General features: G+C 31.3%; 2 protein-coding genes and 1 pseudogene across 3 annotated transcripts; 1 reads left to right on the top strand and 2 right to left on the bottom strand.

Moving 5' to 3' along the window:
- Positions 1-3,111: 3,111 nt before the first annotated feature.
- Positions 3,112-4,025, bottom strand: LOC133792690 (UPF0481 protein At3g47200-like). Its single transcript, XM_062230595.1, has 2 exons — positions 3,970-4,025; positions 3,112-3,631 (listed from the first exon to the last, which is right to left on the bottom strand). The coding sequence occupies exon 2, from the start codon at positions 3,610-3,612 to the stop codon at positions 3,112-3,114; it is 501 nt and encodes a 166-aa protein (XP_062086579.1). The 5' UTR covers positions 3,613-3,631; positions 3,970-4,025.
- Positions 4,026-8,049: 4,024 nt separating this feature from the next.
- On the bottom strand, positions 8,050-9,988 carry LOC133789334 (UPF0481 protein At3g47200-like). 2 transcript variants are annotated; one of them, XM_062227186.1, is made up of 3 exons: positions 9,833-9,942; positions 9,670-9,706; positions 8,050-9,552 (listed from the first exon to the last, which is right to left on the bottom strand). In XM_062227186.1, exon 3 carries the CDS (start codon positions 9,531-9,533, stop codon positions 8,223-8,225), a length of 1,311 nt encoding a protein of 436 aa, XP_062083170.1. In that variant the 5' UTR covers positions 9,534-9,552; positions 9,670-9,706; positions 9,833-9,942; the 3' UTR covers positions 8,050-8,222. The 2 variants fall into 2 exon arrangements, with proteins under 2 accessions (XP_062083170.1, XP_062083169.1); XM_062227185.1 differs by lacking the exon at positions 9,670-9,706 and having other exon boundaries at positions 9,833-9,988.
- A 4,562-nt stretch (positions 9,989-14,550) lies between these two features.
- On the top strand, positions 14,551-16,298 carry LOC133789333 (UPF0481 protein At3g47200-like; annotated as a pseudogene).

Below are 16,298 nucleotides of genomic sequence, written 5' to 3'. Positions count from 1 at the left end.
AAAATTATTTTTACTTTTGAATATATAAGAAAAGTCCACTAAGTTTTATTTTTAATTTATAAAAAATATGAAAGTATTCATATTGAATTTTAAAAATGACCCAAATTTTAAAAGCTAATTAGCTTAATTAGAGTAATAAAAAGGTAATTTTCTTGACTATGATGGAATATTTAAAGAAGTTAGCCATTACTGAGTGGGATATGTTGGAATTTTTAGCCCTGGAGTATTTTTTATTATTATTATTATATACCCCTAAGTTTACTTAAATATTGTTTAATTAATCTAATTTGTAAGTAGAAATAATATATTTGTTGTGATAACTATTATGCTATAGTGTTTGATAATTATGTGGAAAAAAATTCTAAAAGGGGAAGCTAGATGTTATTAAAACCTATTAACTTTATGAAAAATTATTTGATAAAAGTAAAAAAAACAAAAGAATCATGCTCCATGAATCTATTTAAACACAAATTTTTACAATCTGTAGATAATGTACCGTTAAATATTGTTGGTTTTTTATCATGTGATTGACAGTGCAATGGAAGTATGTAATAATAACAATTTTTAAAGCATGTGATTGTTAAATCACTCTCTAGAAACCATAACTAGAATGACATATTTCTCAGGCGACATGAATCTGAATAAAATAGAAAATTACAAATACATTTCCTAGATGTATAATACACGTAGATCAAATATATAGTGTCTCCTAACCAACCATCTTCTATACACTACAACAAAAAAGGTCATTTGTGTCAGTTTATAACTGCCATAATTGAGTTTTTGCGTCAGTTTTATATGTGACGCGGAATCTCATAATGTAAACCAGATTGGCGTTTGTGTCAGTGGGGCACTGTCACAAATTAGCATTTGTGGCATTGCCCATTGACACAAATGACTGGCGTTTGCGTTAGTGTGGCACTGTCACAAATTTGGCATTTGTGGCAGATTTTTTTATGTGCGTGAAAAACAACATGTTTGAACCTAGTTTTTGGTACTGTAAACTATTCGGAATTTTCTAAAATTTTACAGGATGCTCTAAACAACTGCAATATACACGGTCATAAAAAAATCGCACTGAAAACTATTGATGAGGTGAGAATAGTGAAGAACCCTACTGGTAAGGCTTAAAGTGAAACCCTTATAGGAGAATTGTCCAATATATTTATATATAAATAATTATATTCACTAGGTACTTACAAGGTAGTACTAGTGATTGTTTCTATAAGTATTTTTAGTATTTTTGAAATATGAATGTATTGTAACTCTATTTTTTTAAATGATAGTATATAATTGTATAATATATTCTCAAGATCTTGAAAATTTTCTCTCGACGTGAACACGTAAAACCTTGGAAGAAGTCTCTAGAGAAACTCTTTTCATCATATAGTTTTATAATTGAATAAAAAATTCATTGCTTAAAATTCAAATCATTGACTAGTTATTAATTATTAATTAAGAGTATTTTATCAAATATTATCTGAATTATTTTTTAACATTATTTAAATAAATAAATATAATTAATTACAATAAAAATATTCTTATTATTTAAATAAAAATTTCAAAAATTAAAATTATAATTAAATGATTCTTTAAAACAAAATTAATTAATTTATCTTTATGACATCTTTGCCCCCAAAGAACAAATTTCTTCCAAATATGTCATATCATTGATTTTTCCGGATTTGAACTCTTACCTTGAATACTATGGATAGAGCCATCTTGGGGATTTATGGACCTATAATTTTGAGCTCCAATAAATTAAGATTATGAAATAAAACTCTTTGATATAATACTCTTAATTTATTATTCTCAATATTATTATACTAAGAATATGAGACATCATTTTTGCAATTGTAGACACTTATTTACAAAGTACTTTTTAAATGTAAAAGACATCCATCGATTTTATAATTAAATTTAAGTCAATCCTCTGTTAATGGTTCATAATTAAAGTAAGGATATGATCATCGTTTTACCTCTCTATTAATTTATTGTTTCCTTAACTAAATACCAATAACTTTACTATTGAAGGTTAATTCATTAACTTGTTTATGAATTTAAGCTAAATAGTCTTTCAATTGCAAAAGCTAACCCTGAAGAGAAACATTATTTAATTTATCTCAGATTGGTACAGATTACATTTATTGAAATTATAATAATTATGCTAATTTGGATATGCAATTACATTTAATGTTTTACAATTATATTTTAGTGCAATTATTTATTAATTTGCCAAATATTGCATAATTTATTTATTCTTATTAACCATTGATTTTAAAATTGTGCCATTTAATTATAAATGAAATTATTACATTTCTTTTCATACATATAAATATAGATTACTTTAATAATTTTGTATTTTTAAGTATAACAAAACTCAATGCAATGATGAATATTGTACATAATTACTAATACTTTCAATCTACTAATAAAATAATCATTTGGCATTTTTAATCTACAAAAACAACATCAAATCTCATTTTTAATAATAAAAATCCTACATAAACTAACCTTGCAAATATTTGAGAATGTAGATGGGTAGTGGTCACCAGCGGCGAGGCGATAGTAGTAGCAGCAGCGGGGTGGGGTGGGTGATTGTGGATGAATGGGTGATAAGAGTGAAGAAGAAGATAATGGTTTTAGGTTTTTGATTTATGTTAGTATTATTATATATTAAGGGCAAAAATGATAATAACAAAGTTTCATTAATAAATGAGATCATTTACGTAAAATCGATATAAAAGTAGACTATTTTACCAAGATACCCATATATGCCATCATTGTCATGTAATAAAAAGGTAATTTTCTTGACTATGGTGGAATATTTAAAGAAGTTAGCCATTACTGAGTGGGTTATGTTGGAATTTTTAGCCCTGGGGTATTTTTTTTTTATTATTATATACCACTAAGTTTACTTAAATATTGTTTAATTAATCTGATTTGTAAATAGAAATAATATATTTGTTGTAATAACTATTATGCTATAGTGTTTGATAATTCTGTGGAAAAAAGTTCTAAAAGGGGGAAGCTAATTGTTGTTAAAACCTATTAGTTTTATGAAAAATTATTTGAAGTAGTAAAAAAACAAAAGAATCATGCTCCAGAGATCTATTTCAACACAAATTTTATGTCATCCACCATCCAAGGTTTTTCCATGACATAATTGGGCTCGTTGGTCTCACACGCCTGTGGATCGTGCTTTAAAATGAACTCAATGATGAAGACAGCATCTACCAGAATAATCTTGACAAACTCATCACTTGAGAATCCGATATGTTCTGCGTAAAAGCTACGCAATTTTTCTTCTTGATTCTTTACGATACTTACGTAATAGTCCAAGTCTACCTCTGTGCGTTTAAGATAATCACGTAGGAATCTCATCTTATGTTCTTCCATTGATTTCAAATCTTCAGCGCCATGGTGAAGTGGGCCTATGGAAACCACCTGGGGTGTGTAGGCCTTCTCATTCACAGACCTTAGCCCCTTGGGAACTCGGTAAATACAACGGTTAGCAGATAAGCGAGGCAATCTTTCTAACTCCACCTTCACATTATTAGTTAAGTCCTTAGTAGTTGATGAGTTTGATTTTCCGAAAAGGATGTTTTCCATTTGTGCTCTCTTCTTCTACCTGTAATGTATATATCTCAAAACCAACAACATAACATAAAAGAAGCGGAATTTATTAATGCATAATATTGCTGGAAAATTATTATAGAAATGATTTAACTAGAAACTTTTACTTTTAATCAGTAGTTAATGTCCATAGACAGGTGGATTCTGCAGATTTCCAATTAAAATATAATTAAAACATAGGAATTCATATCCTTAATATTATAATACAAATTACAATTAATAACACTACAGAAATTGACTTGGAATGATATTGTCTTACAAACACTAAAATAAAAATCCATGCGAAATAATAAGGAGTGAAATCATTATATATATATATATAGACCACTTCACCTGTTTCGAAGTAGTAAAGCCTTGGGAGATGATTAGCAAAGCAGATCCAATAGGAGGATTGTGCATTCCAATGAAGCCAGCTTTTGATAGCCTCTAAACACCTCTTGCTGTATGTACATTTGAAAAAGAGATGGTCAATGTCTTCATTCTCTGCCCCACATAGCAAACAGACCAGATCAATATTAGGATTATATCTAACTATTCGATTCTTTGTGTGCAGACGCTCCCACATGACTAGCCACATGATAAATCGATGTTTGGGAGTAATAAATCTATCCCAAACAAATTTCCTCCACGGAACTCGGAATTCAGGAGAAACCAGCAGATTTACACCAAGTTTGATATGATATCTCTGTGATAAGAATGAGTCATAAGAGATTTTTGCTTTAAGACAATCCTTCACAGCTACTAAGCGCTTCCAGTACCAACTACAATCTGAGGGACACTTGTAATCCCACCAATTCTGATCCAGCAGATATACGCTATTAATCCACTTGACAAAAAGGTTATCTTTCTTCTTGGCAATTGCCCAAACATACTTTCCCATGGCAGCTAAATTCCAATCATGTAATCGGCCTTGAGCCTAAAAATGTGAAAGAAGCTTTAACTGATGAAAATTGGATTAAAGCTATGCAGGAGGAATTAGAACATTCTTTTAGAAACAAAGTGTGGATTCTTGTGCCAAGACTGTTGCATACCAATATTATTGGTACAAAATGAATTTTCAAGAATAAATAAGATGAATTTGGTACAATTGTGCGAAATAAAGCAAGATTAGTGGCACAAGAGTACACACAAATTGGAAGGAATAGACTTTGATTAAACATTTGCACCTGTTGAAAAACTTGAATCAATTAGATTATTTTCTATTGCTTGTTTGATTGGTTTCAGGTTGTTCCAAATGGATGTCAAATCCGCATTTCTAAATGGGATCTTGAATGAAGAGGTATATGTTGAACAACCCAAAGGGTTTGAAGATCCCCATGCACCTGATCATGTTTAAAAATTGGAGAAAGCTCTTTATGGTTTGAAGCAAGCCCCTTGGGCTTGGTATGAGAGACTCACTCAATTTCTTGTTTCTCATGGATACAAAAGGGGTGGAGTAGATAAAACTTTATTTATCAAAAATATTAAATCTAACATAATTATTGCTCAGATTTATGTTGATGATATTGTTTTTGGTTATACTTCTGACAATGAGGTGCAGGTATTTGTGAAACAAATGAAAGAGGAATTTGAAATGAGCATGGTGGGAGAATTGACCTATTTCTTAGGTTTGCAAGTCAAGCAGTTGGATGAAGGCACATTTGTCTCTCAAAGCAAATATGCTAAGAACTTGGTCAAAAAGTTTGGACTTGAAAGTTCAAAGATTGCCAAAACACCAATGGGAACGACTGTGAAGCTATCCAAAGATGAAAATGGTGTCAAAGTTGATCTTACACTGTATAGGAGCATGATTGGTAGTCTTCTTTATCTCACTGCTAGTAGATCTGATTTAAGTTATAGTGTTGGTGTGTGTGTCAGGTACCAAGGAAATCCCATGGAGTCTCATGTTGCAGCTGTCAAAAGAATCATTCGATATGTTCATGGGACTGTTGATCATGGTATTTGGTATTCAAAAGAAACTAACTCTAATCTAGTATGTTTTAGTGATGTTGATTGGGTAGGTAACACCGATGACATAAAAAGCACTAGTGGAGGATGCTTCTACTTGGGAAATAATCTAGTTTCTTGGCAAAATAAGAAACATAATTCTATTTCTCTCTCAACAGCTGAGGCCGAATACATTGCAGCAGGAAGTTGTTGTGCACAACTTTTGTGGATGAAGCAAATGATGATGGATTATGGGTTTGATCTTGACATTTTAACTATTTTTTGTAATAATACAAGTGCAATTAATATTTCAAAAAATCCTGTGCAACATTCACGTACTAAACATATTGATATTCGTCATCATTTCATAAGAGAATTAGTTGAATATAAATTTCTTGTCTTGGAATATATTGAAACACATAAACAAATTGCTAATATTTTCACTAAAGCTCTTGATTCGGTCCGCTTTGATTTCCTCCTAAAAATTTTGGGGTTTGTTCTCTTTAAATTTCCTTGTTATTGTGTAGTTACTCTTGATCAAATGTGTGTTGTTTAAGTTTAAGAAAATTATCAATTAATTTGAAAATTTTGTTTGTGTGTCAAGCTAGATAATCTGACTTGTGTTTATGAGCTTTTAGTTGTATATTCTTGAGAGAAAAATAATTAATTCCTCCTAGGCATATTCTAGTGAATCAATCAATGTTTAATGTTTGAGCTTCCATTTGTGTAGCATTGTTTCAAGCTCCTGTACAAAAATAGAGCTACCTACATCAGTGTGTGAAAGCCGTCTTTTGAGTAAGTTGGAACTTTGTAATTCAAAGTTATAAAGATGATATGCTACCATAGAAAAGGGCTACCACTGGTGTAGTGTGACAGCGTCTTCATGGGTTACAATTATTTACAAGTTCGGAAAGACTTATTTGTTATTGGGCAATGTTCCCTTGCATACATTGTCACACACTTATGCTTGAAACTATGCAAGAAAAATTGTACACAGATTTTAATAATAAAAAAAATTGTGTGTAAGACTCATACATGTTGATTGATTCTCTTAAGAATATGTGTTTTGACTGAATCGTGCATTATTTCTCTCGAATATTCTTTCTAATTTTTCATTTTCACAAGTGTTCTTATCCATGGTATACACTAATACTTATTTTCAGTTGTTTGATTCTATTTTTTTCAGGATAACACTCATTGATCAAAGCAGATATTTTTGGTTGAATTTTATTTTTGTGCTTTTTTATATATAAAAAATATTTGATTAACAAGGAAATTAATGATGGACCGAATCTTTGTGGCAATTATGTGAAATTGTGCATTTCTTTTGTGTGATTTAATATACTCTGTCTCCAAGGAATTTATTTTGTCCACTTACTCTCTTTGGAATACCATGATTTGTCTATTTATTATCTTTTACTTTGTTGCCTTCTTAGCATTTAAAAAAAAAACATAAATGGGAAAGATCACATCTAATCGTGTAGGAGTAGATTTTGTATTCTCGTCTTTTTTATTCTCCTTAATTATCTCTTTTCTATTAATAAAAAATATCAAAAAAAGGAGGGGAAAGTTCATTAGGAAGATCGTGTGGGGGTTTTTGGTTACCTTTTTAGTGTTGGAATTCTCTATTTATTTTATTTCCTTATATAAAAAAAATCAACAAAAAAAGGGTTAAGTTTTTATTTTGATCGTGTGTAATAGGTTTGTTTCCTTTTATTTATTTTTTAAATAAAAAAGGGAAAACTTATTTTTGCTTTGTGTGTCTTAAATGGGAAAGTCTTTGTCCTTAAAAAGCTTGTCACTTACCCACTTTCTCACTCGCCCACGATCCCTCTAAGTCTCTTCTTTTTTTTTTTCTCTCATTATTTTTGTAAGTGTTTGTTGCTTTTCAGAGAAGGAACAATGGTGAAAACTCATGGAGCTTCCTCTAAGAAGACCCCTGCTACTCAATCCAGAAAGCTGCCCTCTCCCTCGCCTCCTCCATATGTGTCAACGGCGCCTCCACCTTCTCCAGCACCAGCGACATCTATTGGGAAAACTCCCAAATCCAAGGCGCGCAAGAAGGTGATCTCTCTCTACTAAACACCCCATGGTGTTCCTACAGATTCAGGACATGTTGCTATAGAACTAGCTGCTATTCGAGCCTCTGTTGTTTCTTTGGCTGCTCGAGTGATGACAATTGAAGGACTGTAACGTTCTGTTTTGGATGTTGTCCAAGCTTTGTCCAAGGATCCAGCAGTTTAGTTTTACTTATTTTTATGTCATTTTTCCTAAGAACATTGATACTTTTTTTGTTTCTTTGGCTTCTTTGAAAGACACAAAGGGGGAGAGTAGATACCTCCAAAAACCTGCTTTAGGTTATTAGTGTTGTAGCTTCCCCTGTCAGTTTGAGGGGATGTTAGAGTATAACAGTAGTTTGTTAGAACAGTTAGCTTTAGGTTACAGAGCTGTTAGACTAAGCTCATTTATATTGCTCTGTACAGTCACTTAGACGAATATATATTCGATTACTTTCTTCTACAAACACATTTTCTATTCTTTGATTCTCTCTCAGATCAGATTCTCAACAATAGTCTCTTACACAAATAAACTTGCAATGAGTACAACTCTCAGAAATTAACCATATAAAAGATGCAAAATAACATGAACTAACAAGGAGGCTAGCCTTCAACAACAGAGATAATAGAGCAAACTGTTTGTATGAAGGTGAGAATAAGGAGTAAAGAAGCTGCGATCACGGAAAGAGTTTTCCAAGGTGAGTTGAAGTAGTTTTGTTTCAAGTTGGCCTTGTGATTGTTCCAGGGGTTTTTATAGTGCTCAATAAGTTGACTAAATATTTCGGCAAACATGAACTTTTTGTGATCCCATTGAACCCCATCACCCAGCTTGTTCATCAAAGTAACCACCCGGTTGTTGTCTCCTATACGATTCTCTATAATTTCAAATTTCACAAGCAATTCCACATCCTCGGACTTATCAACAAGGCTGCCCATGAGCACAACATAATGGGAAACGCATCTATTTACCCTATCATGACATTGTTCAAAGGCAATTAAGTTTCTGATTTTAGCTTCAGTAGCAGAGTCAACAATTCTCAGTTTTGGAATTTGCAACACTCCATTGGAGAATTGGATGTCAAGCAGCTTCTTGCCTTTGCTCACCTCGAACTTAACTCCAGCTTGGTGTAGCTTTGTTGCGGTTGGAAGGCTCAATGCCTTACCTTCCGCCAGTTCTCCAAATTGTGGCTTCTTGGGGACAGCAGAATTTATCAATAAATCAATTAAATGATTTAATAATGAATTTTCCTTATTTGAATCAGGGTTGAAAAAATTAGTTTTTGATGGTTCAGGGTCTAATAAATTAGTGAAGAGTAATTTGGAAAGCGAAGCGAATGAAAGAGTCATACCATCGTAAGTTACAGTTTTTGGGTAATAAAGATCCTCAAGGATGAATAAAGGCAGCTGATTCTCAAGCAACAACAAATCAGGCATGATGTCGTCCACCATCCAAGGGCTTTCCATGACATAATTGGGCTCGTTGGTCTCACACGCGCGAGGATCGTGCTTTAAAATGAGCTCAATGATGAAGACAGCATCTACCAGAATAATCTTTACAAACTCATCACTTGAGAATCCGATATGTTCTGCGTAACAACTACGCAATTTCTCTTCTTGATTCTTTACGATACTTACGTAATACTCCAAGTCTACCTCTGTGCGTTTAATATAATCACGTAGGAATCTCATCTTATGTTCTTCCATTGATTTCAAACCTTCAGCGCCGTGGTGAAGTGGGCCTATGGAAACCACCTGGGGTGTGTAGGCCTTGTCATTCACACACCTTAGCCGCTTGGGAACTCGGTATATACAACGGTTTCCAGATAAGCGAGGCAATGAATCTAAGTCCACCTTCACATTATTAGTTAAGTCCTTAGTTGATGAGTTTGAGTTTCCGAAAAGGATGTTTTCCATTTGTGCTCTCTTCTTGTACCTGTAATTAATATATCTCAAAACCAATAACATAACATAAAAGAAGCAGAATTTGTTAATGCATAATATTGCTGGAAAATTATTTATAGAAATGATTTAACTAGGGAGAAACTTTTACTTTTAATCAGTAGTTAATGTCCATAGACAGGTGGATTCTGCTGATTTCCAATTAAAACATAAGAATTCATATCCTTATTATAATACAAATTAGAAACACTAAAATAAAAATCCATGCGAAATAATGAGGAGTAAAAAAATTGCATATATATAGACTACTTCACCTGTTTCGAAGTAGTAAAGCCTTGGGAGATGATTAGCAAAGCAGATCCAAGAGGAGAAGAACCAGCTTTCGCCAGTTTATTAGGTGTATATTTATATAATAAGATGAACTACAAGCTTGGGTTTCGTGGGTTTTGTTGTGGTGTATATTTATAAAGTTAGTCAACTATGAGCTAAGACAAGTCAATGCTCAACCATGGCTAACTTCTTTAAATATTCCACAATACTCAAGAAAATTATTACCTTTTTATTACTCTAATTAAGCTAATTGGCTTTTAGTATTTGGGTCATTTTTAAAATTCTATATGAATACTTTCATATTTTTTAATTATAAACTAAAAATAAAACTCAGTGGACTTTTCTTATATATTCAAAAGTAAAATTGATTTTGTAAGTAGGTGATAAATTTATGACATTGTGTACCCTTCATTACAGCATGGTCGTCTCACATATTAAATATAGGAAGCATGGCGTAGAGAAATTAGGTGAGCTTTAGGAGTTATTTAACGTTGTTTTGTCTCGACATGAACATGTGTTTTGCATGGATGGGTTCACCAAAAGAGAGATATTTATCTCTCTTGTACTAGTGAGTTGGTATTATTTTTAATTAGTAATAAATTAAACAAAGGAAGAAGACATTTCATCAAATAAATGAATAGGTCCCCGACAATATTTTAATACAACAATATTGAAATATATATGGCAAAAGATCTAAGTTGAAAGTAACACTTAGAATTATATCATTATTATATGTTATGAACTTAATTAATTATGATCAACGAGAAAGGTATGAACTTGTAATTTTTAATTTCTTTATTTATTTATTTTTTTGCTCAAAAATTAAAAAAATGATTTGTATCGTTTTTGTTATGATGATATATATGTAACCATTGATTTTTAATACTAATACACATATATTTTCTAAGAAAAAGAAAAAACATTAATTGTCTTTGTATTAGAGGAGAAATTAAATAATTTGTTTGTTTTTTGAAAGAAAAAATATCTATTGCTTCCTCAGTTATATTTTTAAAATCACTAATTATTAATAAAGTACTCTGTATAAATAGAAATTTAGATAATAATACCACTCGAGGCACTACGGTATTAATAAACCTAATTTTTTCTGACACTTGTCCACAATTGACAATTCATTTATATATATATATATATATATATATTTAACATATGGCATGAAAGAGGACTTGGTTCTTTGATAAAAGAATTGCACTCTAACTATCATAATACACCTCCTGCCTCGCCGTGCCACGTAGCTACCGACCCTAGGGTTTCTAAACCTTAGGGCTTGCATCTTTGTTATTTATTTAAATTATAAGCCTAGTTTATTTTAGACTCATAATTAAATTGTTTTGTTTTGAATTAATTGTTTGAGTCCAAAAATTCAAAAGTGGACCTAATAGGCATTAAAGCCTAAATTAAGTATCTTAAAATTTGTTTAAGATAATTAAAAATTATTTTAATTCAAGATTTATTTGTGCGATTGATTTTTTTTTTTTTAGTAGTGGCTAGAGTAGTGATGGGTTGTGATATTATAGTTTATGTTTTTTAGTAGAAAAGTGAAGAAATCTGGGTTCGGAGGAGTAAGATTTATGTTTTAGAGAGTAAATGATAGTAGAAAGTAGTAGAGTTTTATTGATGGTTTGTTGTTTGTAGTTACGCTATTTGCTACCCATGATGGGGTATTTATAATAGCTAGCCTACTTTACAAATGTGTGTAGAATTACTTGTTCTAGATCTTTCGTTTACTATAAGGAATATTAACCACACAAATTTACTTGTTTCTCAAACATAACTAAAAAATTCTAGACTTAAGTTTTCTAGAAATGCTTATAAGAAATTCTAGAGTAATCTTATTCTACAAATATCTAGAAAATTCTAGAGTAGAATATTCTATAAATGTCTAGCATACTTATAATAGTTGACACCAAAAAAATGTCAAGAAAACATCAAAAAATTTCCTACATGATTTTGTTTCCTTCGTTCATTTGGCTCTCATATTCATTTATTTAACAGTTATAGAACACTATAACTATTAAAAATCAAATTTGATATGTGTAACTCCTTTTACATATCAATTTAGACAATCATGTTTAGGAGTTACAAATCCAAAATCAATAAACTAATTTTCATAGTTCAATTATTTATTACATTTTATTTAATAAAAAACATTACATTATTCAATAAAATAATATATCACATACACTTTAAACACATTAACTAAATCAAAAGTATAAATATGAAAATCAAACCTATGATATTTTATTAATAATTTTTTTTTTTGTCTAATAAGGAGACATATCAAATTTGTTTTGTTTTATTTTAATGAAATATTTTTTCAATTTAGCTATGGAATTTTTTAAATTTTATGAGATTTGTAATTAGAAAGAGGTGAAGGGAGGAAAAAACAAACTGGGTCATTAATTAATAAAGACGCGCTGAAAAAATGTTTAGTGTAGGGGAACACAAAAGAAGCACACTCTTTTTCATATATTAAATGCATGTCAAATGATATAATGATACGTATATAATGCCTTCTTGTGCTGAGAATTGCTAATAAAGTTCTAAATTTTATGATGAGTGTAATTAAGAAGATAGGGTGAGTAGAGAAACAAAAAGTCAGTCAATACTCTATAAATTGAAAGTTAATAAAGCTCACCTAACTTGGCCAGGCCATGGTTTCAACATATTAGCAAATGTGCTTCTTTTGTGTTATTGAGTCCGGAATAGTTTTCGGCGCGATTTTTATTATGATCGTGTATATTAATGCAGTTATTTATAGCATCCTGCAAATTTTTAGAAAATTCTGAATAATTTACAGTATCGAAAACTAAGTTCCAACAAGTTGTTTTCCACGTGCATAAAAAATATTAGTCACTCGTGCAACAACCTACCTAACTTTGTTTTCGGCACTATAAATTATTTTTAATTTTTTTAAAATTTACAAAATATTTGAAATAACTATAATAAAGACGCGCCCAAAAAAATGTTTAGTGGAGGAGAACACAGATAAAGAGCACTCTTTTTCATATATTAAATGCATGTCATATGATATATGATTAGAGAAACAAAAAAGTTAGCCAATACTCTATAAATTAAAAGTTAATAAAGCTCACCTAACTTGGCCAGGCCATGATTCCAACATATTAGCAAATATAATATAATTAAATATTCATATACAGAAAAATATGTCTTTATTGTATATATATATATATTTATATTATATGCATGTCATTTTATATAATAATGGTACATGTCAAGTAGTAGATTGAAAAGCCATGCCTTTAATTTGTGCGAGTTCTTTAAGGTTTTGTGTGATGTATAAGATTTTATTTGGATCATTATGATGTGCTTCACCTAACTTACGTCATGTTGTAGATTATTAATTGTGACAAACACTGAACTGAAAAAGCATGTTTTTTCTTTTTCTTTTTCTTTTTCTTTTTCTTTTTCTTTTTCTTAGAAAATATATATGTATTAGAATTTAAAATCAATGGTTACATATCATCATAACAAAAACGAGGATACAATACAAATCATTTTTTATTAATTTTTGAGCAAAAATAAATAAATAAATAAATTAAAAATCATTTTTTCTCGTTGATCATAATTAAGTTCATAACATATAATGATATAATTCTAAGTGTTACTTTCAACTTAGATCTATGGACCTATTCATTTATTTGATGAAATGTCTTCTTCGTTTCTTTAATTTATTACTAATTAATAATAATACCAACTAATTAGAACTAGAGAGATAAATATCTCTCTTTTGGTACGATGAGTGGTCAACCCATCCATGCAAAACATATGTTCATGTCGAGACAAAACATCTTTAAATAATAATAAAAAAACTCTAAATTTAACCACGGCCAAGAGTTAGCATTTATTAATTAATATAACCAAATTAACTTTTACAATTCAGTTTCAATTTAATAATCTTAATAGCTATAAATGAGAAAAAAATATGCAAAGGGAGAAAGTTTTAGAATATATGAACACGGCGTACGTACTATGTATTTTGTCTAATTATCTGTTTAAATCTAATGCTTTGAGACTGATGTCAAGAGTTGGGGTTGAGTAGAGACGAGAGGACTGGGGATTGAAGGAGGGACTGAGGAAGGTTGAACAGGAGGTGAGACTATAGGGGTACCAGTGGCGGTGGTAGAGGGTGGTGATGGGGGGAGATACAGTGGAAGATGAATCGCCAGGGGTGGTCATGGCTGGTGATACCAAGTTAAGAAATATATACTAGATAACCTTTAGGAAAACTTTGTATTAATGCTCAACAGTTACATTTGAAATGAATTCAAATACAAAACATTTATACAGAAAAAGGAAAAGCACAAAGGACATAGTACAAGGGAAAAATAGAATAGAAGGAATAATCCGCAACGGTTTGTACTAATGCCAATAAGGTGGTAGCTGTCAATATTGTGATCCTCCTCAACTTTTGATGGGCAAATGCCTTTCATTTCAACACAAGGCTTTACTACTTCGAAACAGGAGAAGTTTCTAGTTAAATCATTTCTATAAATAGTTTTCCAGCAATATTATGCATTAATAAATTCTGCTTCTTTTATGTTATGTTGTTGGTTTTGAGATTATATATATATATATATATATATATTACAGGTACAAGAAGAGAGCTTGTAGTTCATCTTGTACTACTTCGAACGAAACAGGTGAAGTAGTGTATATATATATATGCAATTTTTTTATTCCTTATTATTTCGCATGGATTTTTATTTTAGGTTCACCATGCATGCATATATCTTAATTAACTGAAACTCAAAAATTTGTATACGTATTATTTTCTCTTACATTTTTACTCCTTATGTTTTAATTGGAAATCAACAGAATCCACCTGTCTATGGACATTAATTACTGATTAAAAGTAAAAGTTTCTAGCTAAATCATTTCTATAAATTTTCCAACTTTTATGTTATGTTATTGGTTTTGAGATATATTTATTACAGGTAGAAGAAGAGAGCACAAATGGAAAACAGCCTTTTCGGAAAGTCAAAGTCAACTGAGGACTTAATTAATAATGTGAAGAAGGAGTTAGATTCATTGCCTCGCTTATCTCCAAACCGTTGTATATACCGAGTTCCCAAGCGGCTAAGGTCTGTGAATGAGAAGGCCTACACACCCCAGCTGGTTTCCATAGGCCCACTTCACCATGGCGCTGAAGGTTTGGAATCAATGGAAGAACATAAGATGAGATTCCTACGTGAGTATCTTAAACACACAGGGAAAGACTTGGAGTACTACGTAAGTGTCGTAAAGAATCAAGAAGAAAAATTGCGTAGTTTTTACGCAGCACATATTGGATTCTCAAGTGATGAGTTTGTCAAGATTATTCTGGTAGATGCTGTCTTCATCATTGTGCTCATGTTAAAGTGCTTGGATCCAAACATCAACGAACCCAATTATGTCTGGGAAAGACCTTGGATGGGGGACGACATCAAGTATGATTTGTTGTTGCTTGAGAATCAGCTGCCTTTATTCATCCTTAAGGATCTTTATGACCCAAATCCTCTAACTTACGATGATAGGACTCTTCATTCGGTAGGCTTTCCAAAATCATCTTCCCTAATTTATTAGACCCTGAACCATCAAAAACTGATTTATTAAACCCTGAACCAAATCATTTAATTGATGTATTGATAAAGTCTGGTGTCCCCGAGAACCAACAATTTGGAGAACTGACGGAAGATAAGGCATGGAGCCTTCCAACCGCAACAAAGCTACACCAAGCTGGAGTTAAGTTCAAGGTGCGCAAAGGCAAAAAGCTGCTTGACATCCAATTCTCCAATGGAGTGTTGCAAATTCCAAAACTGACAATTGTTGACTCTACTGAAGCTAAAATCAGAAACTTAATTGCCTTTGAACAATGTCATTATAGGGGTATAGATAGATGCGTCTCCCATTATGCTTTTCTCATGGACAGCCTTGTTGATAAGTCTGAGGATGTGAAATTTGGAATTATAGAGAATAGTATAGGAGACATCAACCGGGTGGTTACTTTGATCAACAAGCTGTGTGATGGGGTTCGATTTAATCAAAAGAAGTTCATGTTTGCCAAAATATTTAATCAACTTAATGAGCACTATAATGTCCGCTGGAACAATCACAAGGCCAACTTGAAACAAAACTACTTCAACTCACCATGGACAACTCTTTCCGTGATCGCAGCTGCTATAATCGTTATTCTCACCTTCATACAAACAGTTTGCTCTATTATCTCCGTTGTTAATAAAGGCTAGCCTCCTTGTTAGTTCATCTTATTTTGCATCTTTTATTTGTCTAATTTCCGAGAGTTGTAATCATTGCAAGTTTATTTGTGTAAGAGACTATTATTGAGAATCTGATCTCAGAGAGAATCAAAGAACAGAAAATGTGTTTGTAGAAGAAAGTGTGTTTATATATATTTTGTTAAATTTTGCTTTA

The sequence above is a fragment of the Humulus lupulus genome, chromosome 7, assembly GCF_963169125.1.
Source record: "Humulus lupulus chromosome 7, drHumLupu1.1, whole genome shotgun sequence".
NCBI lineage: Eukaryota > Viridiplantae > Streptophyta > Magnoliopsida > Rosales > Cannabaceae > Humulus > Humulus lupulus.
Note: the sequence above shows the minus strand (reverse complement) of the source record. Positions and strands in the feature narration are given on the sequence as shown.